Genomic DNA, 4,902 nt, shown 5'->3' on the forward strand with positions numbered 1-4,902 from the left:
GGGTGGGGGAAAGAGTGCTTTCTTTCTCTGTGATACTGGGATCACCCTGACCAAAAGCCCCCAAAATTTACCATTCAAATATCCCCTTTAGGAATCAATCTCTCTCTTAAGACAGGGTTTCTCTGTGTAGCTCTCGCTGTCCCGGAACTCATTCTCTAGACCAGGTTGGCCTTGAACTCACAGAGATCTACCTGCCTCTGCTTCCCAAGTTCTGGGATCAAAAGTGTGTGCCACCACACCCAGCAGGAATCTCTCTCTCCCTCCCCCCTCTCAATGGTCCGATGGAGAGCAGGGTGAAGGTACCCCTGTTCAGCAGAAGGACAGGTTGGATCATCTTCCTCCAATGAGTGTTCCAGGGTAGGGGTGTGACTGTAGACCCCAGCCGGGCCTTCAGGGAGCAGGGTAGGGTGAGTAGGGCAGCCACTGCCCCCCACAGTTTCAGAAGGCCATAGGTACCACATTCAGATACCACCACAGCTCACAAAACCATACCCACCCACCCAACTCCTAGACATGGATGTCATGAATGCCTCGGGTGACAGACACATTGTTTATTCCACAGGAGGATGGGCTGTAGACCAGGCAATCCCTGGGATGGGAGAGAGAAACGACATTCTCGAGGGCCCTTCTGGTACCCGTGGGAACGGTGGTCCTTCCTGGGCTCTTCAGGAAGCTAGCCTGCTCTGAGTCCATTTGCAGGTTCCCACAAGTCTCTGTTTCCTGTCCCAAACACGAGGACAGACCCTACATGACACTTCTAGAAGTCCTGAGTCCAGTCAGTCCCCAGAGAACTCCCCACTCCATGTCACTGCCCCATTGTCCTTCTACCCCCAGGCCTATCAGCAAGAGCTGGAGACCAGGGGCTGGAGAGAGAGGGGTGGCATCGGTGGCCCAGCTTCAGATGCTGGCTGGGGATCCAGGAAGGAAGGGCTGGGCTATGAGCCAGGCAGTTCAGAAGCAGTGAGGCCCAGGAGTTGGGCAGGATTTGGGTGGCCTTCACTCCTGGCCTGGGTGTTCTCCAACAGACCACTTTACCTCCCCTGTCCGGAGAGTCACGATGTCTTCGTAGGTGGCTGTCTGGTCAATGTTCAGGCCCTAGAAAAACGAATTGGTGCTCAGGTCTGGGCCACATTCTAACCACGCCAACAGAGGGTGACCCCCGCAGCTCAGACCTGCTAGGTCACACTGTCCCTTACCTCGTAGGTGTGATCTTCCTCCATCCCAGCCTTGCTGTCGTCCTGTGGGGGTGTGGGGGGAGAAGAATGCAGTTCAGAGTGTTAGGGTCCTCCATCCCTAATGGGCCAGGGATGTGGGTCTGGGTGGGGGGCGGGAAGAAGGAGTCTCCAAGAACAAATGAATGAACAGTGAACCAATGGACAGAATTTGGGGTGGGGCCTGTTCAAGAGAGGAGCTGCAGAGTCTGAGAAGATGGAGACCCTGCCCATGTCTTATCTGCCCTGTGCCCACCTCCCACTGTTCCCAAGGATCCCCAGCTCCCGCGGGCACCTTGTCTAGCAGCAAGAAGATGGGAACGATGATGAAGAGGATGATTAGGAGGGTCTGGATCATGATGATACCATCTTTCAGTGTGTTCCGCTGCTTCAGTTGGTCCAAGGTGCTGAATCCTGGGGCAGGGGGACAAGACATAATGCTGGAGCTGAAGGTTAAATATAGCGGCTCTTTGGACACCCTCAGGACCTACTGCCCAGCAGCTCTCCTGAGAGTTCTAGGGCTATAGCCACTTCCCCTGGTAGGCAGGCTGGGCTGGGGCGTGGGCGTGGATGGCTACATGAACAGAAATCTACCCTGCACACACCTAGGACTTTAATTTCTGAGCCACAGCTCCAGGCCGCATCCAAGTTGGTGTTGTTACATTGTTGCTTGCAGAAGTAGACACCGTTGTCCTCAAACTGGATGCTTTGGATGGTGAGGGTGGAGACAGAGCCATTCTGCATCATTGAGATGTGTCCTTCATTTTGGACCAGCTTCTGGGGCTCCTGGTCCCCTTGCTTTCTGAACCAGGTCAGGATGCTAGAGTATTTTGAGGTGCAGGAAAGCTTCACCATGGAGTTTCGCTTTTTGGCTACATACCTTGGGTACTGGTATATCTCGGAACAAGAGCTTCCTGTGGACACCAAGGCAAGGTTCGAAATCTGGCTTAGTGTCTTCCTGTTTGCAGCCTAGCCCGCTGTGGAAGACCCTGACCCAGTTTAGTTGACCTTACATGTCTTGAGCATCGGGTTTATGAGACAGTCCAAAGGCAGAGGTGTGAGGAAGTAGGTCATGTGAGAGGCCACATATCATACCACAGACTGTTACACACCTCTGCCTGATCAAACTTCTCTCCACTTGTCTTTCCTTAAAAAGAATTCTGGAACTTTCCATTGCTTTCATGTCCACTATAACAGCTAGAACCAGACCTCATCTGCTGGACAGCCTTCTTGGCCTCATTGGTTACTTCAGCTCTTTGGGCTTTCCTACACCCACCCCAAATCCTCAAGGGCTCCCCACTGTCCCCAGGGTGATAAAGGTTGAATGCTTAGGCTGCCCCCTGAGGCCCTCCTCTCTTACCCTCTCGACCCTTCTCATAGACCCACCCCTCTCCATGTTCAGGCCTGAGAGGTTGGTTGGGTCTCGGCTACACAGACCCAGGCCTGAGGCCTTGTGGAATCCTATCTAGTTGTCATGCTCTGATCCACAATGTTGGCTTAGTTCTGGCCCTCGGCAGCCAAGACTGGAGCATACTAGCCTGATGAGGGATGACAGCCATCCAGAAATGGAGCTTCAGTGAGAGACCTTAAAGAGTTGTAGGTATGGGACCCCAGACGAGGAGTTCCAGGCAAAGATATGGGACCACAGTGGCTAGGGCTGAACAGATACATTTGCTTGTGAAGTGAGGGGTGAGGCAACTGACCTTGGAAATTCTGTGACAGGTCACTGTTTGTCATTGCTGGTAGCAGCTCACCTGGAGGGTGGGAGGAAGTGGGCAGGGCTATGTCAGGCCTCTCTACCCTCAGTTGATGGCTCCACCCTTACCCCCTCCACATTCCCAGGGTCACTTCCTCCTTCCAGGACTACAGCTTCAAGGCCCTTTAACTCTCCCTGTGTCTGTACTAAAAAGAGGCAGAAGTAAGGTGGGGTACTGGAAGCCCCACTCCCGGCTCCCTTCTGCCCTTGACCCTCAGGCTGGCCTGGAGCTTCTGCAGATAACTCGAGAAGGCCACGTATGGGAGGGCTTGCCCAGTCTTTCAAAGAGAGGACCATTCCTGAACCATGCTATCTTCCAGGTCATGGGGACCAGCATTTCCCATGCTCTGTGCCCTCAGGGTTTAGCTGGGAGCCCCCATGCTGTCCCCTCTTCCTCCTGGGCTCGGCTCTTCCAGGTCATAGCTGCCAACAAGATTAGCCCCTTGCGCCCAGCTCACCCTGAAACCCTCCCCGCTGGAGAGGGGCTGGGACCTCAGGCCCTGAGCCTTCCATTAAGACCCACAAGCTAGGCATAGGACAGTCAGACAGAGGCAAACGCGGGAGCCTGAGCAAGCAAGAGTCTGAGCCTGAGTCTCGACCCAGGACGAGCCGACAGGCCTGTCTCAGAGCCAGCAGGCCTATTGTCTGACACGTAAGCCATACCTGAAAAAAGCAGCAGCAGGAGCAACAGCCAGGGGCAGGACATGGAAGATGGCACCAGTGTGGTCATGGTCTCTGCTCCGTCTCTGAGTCCAGGCCCGTCACCACTCAGGAGGTTTTGGGGAGAAACATGTAACTGTGTGTCAGCCTGGGCTGCAGCCGGTCTGCTCTCTGCCTCTACCCCGGTAGGCCCCTTCCTGCCATGCAAATTGAGACCCAGGGGAGGCACCATTTCCCTAGGGACCCTAGGGGAGGGAGGCCTCATCAGCTGGCCTGCTGGAGCTTGATGGTGGCCCTGCCTGGACAGCAGAGCTTGGGGTTCTGTGAGACAGTAGAGACCCTGGGAGGTGGGGGGTGCTCCTGAATCTTCTAGGGATAGCCTGTGCTCCTCTCTCTACACCCCCCCCCCCCCCGAGGTCATTTCCTGGGCCGGCCAGCCTCGACTGTGGGTGCCTTGCTCTGGAAGAGCAGGGCTTGGTGCAGTTAACTAAACACATACCAATCCTCTGTATCAGTGGTTCCCAGCCTGTGGGTTGTGATCATCGGAAACACACATTTCTGATGGTCTTAGGAACCCCCAACTATAAATTTATTTGTGTTGCTACTACATAACTGTAATTTTGCTACTGAGAGGTAGCATCAGAAATAAGTATTTTCTGCCGGGCGGTGGTGGCGCACACCTTTAATCCCAGCACTTGGGAGGCAGAGGCAGGCTGATCTCTGTGAGTTCAAGGCCAGCCTGGACTACAGAGTGAGTTCCAGGAAAGGCACCAAAGCTACACAGAGAAACCCTGTCTGGGGGTGGGGGGGAGGGTTTCCAATGGTTGTGACCCACAGGTTGAGAATCATTGCCTAAATGAATCTGACCTTGGGCTCTCTGCCCTGGGCAGCCTTTATCCTATAGGAAGAGGTACACTGAGGAAGGACAGTGCAGGGGACAGACTCACACCAGGCTGCTGGAGAGGTCCAGAGAAAGGTTCCTTGGAGTAGAAAGTCATGTCAAAAGTTGACTCTTGGGAAGGGAGCCATGAGGTTCTTGTGCAAAAGCATGCCAACTGATAGAAAAACATACAGCCTAGGGCCTTGACAGGACCCTCCTCTCCTTGCATGTGAGGTTGCTGTGGGTTGCCAAAGGGGCTGGACTTAAGTTTCTAACCATTTAGGGAAAATCTGCCACATAAGCATCAAGGTTGAAGGGGCTTTTCCGGGAATTCTGTGGGATGCTGAGGTCACCGAAGCGTTGTATGTAGCTCTAGGGGTCCTGAGTAGGGGTGA

The 4,902-nt window shown here is 54.3% G+C and overlaps 1 protein-coding gene across 2 annotated transcripts; it reads right to left on the reverse strand.

Moving 5' to 3' along the window:
- Positions 1 to 536: 536 nt before the first annotated feature.
- Cd79b (CD79b molecule) lies at positions 537 to 3,808 on the reverse strand. Of its 2 annotated transcripts, XM_006970502.4 has the most exons (6): positions 3,631 to 3,808; positions 2,915 to 2,965; positions 1,817 to 2,125; positions 1,507 to 1,625; positions 1,197 to 1,238; positions 537 to 1,095 (listed from the first exon to the last, which is right to left on the reverse strand). In XM_006970502.4, exons 1-6 carry the CDS (start codon positions 3,695 to 3,697, stop codon positions 997 to 999), a joined length of 687 nt encoding a protein of 228 aa, XP_006970564.3. In that variant the 5' UTR covers positions 3,698 to 3,808; the 3' UTR covers positions 537 to 996. The 2 variants fall into 2 exon arrangements, with proteins under 2 accessions (XP_006970564.3, XP_076399683.1); XM_076543568.1 differs by lacking the exon at positions 2,915 to 2,965 and having other exon boundaries at positions 3,631 to 3,791.
- Between the last annotated feature and the right edge of the window lie 1,094 nt (positions 3,809 to 4,902).

Source organism: Peromyscus maniculatus, chromosome 8 (genome assembly GCF_049852395.1).
Source record: "Peromyscus maniculatus bairdii isolate BWxNUB_F1_BW_parent chromosome 8, HU_Pman_BW_mat_3.1, whole genome shotgun sequence".
In the NCBI taxonomy this organism is placed as follows: domain Eukaryota; kingdom Metazoa; phylum Chordata; class Mammalia; order Rodentia; family Cricetidae; genus Peromyscus; species Peromyscus maniculatus.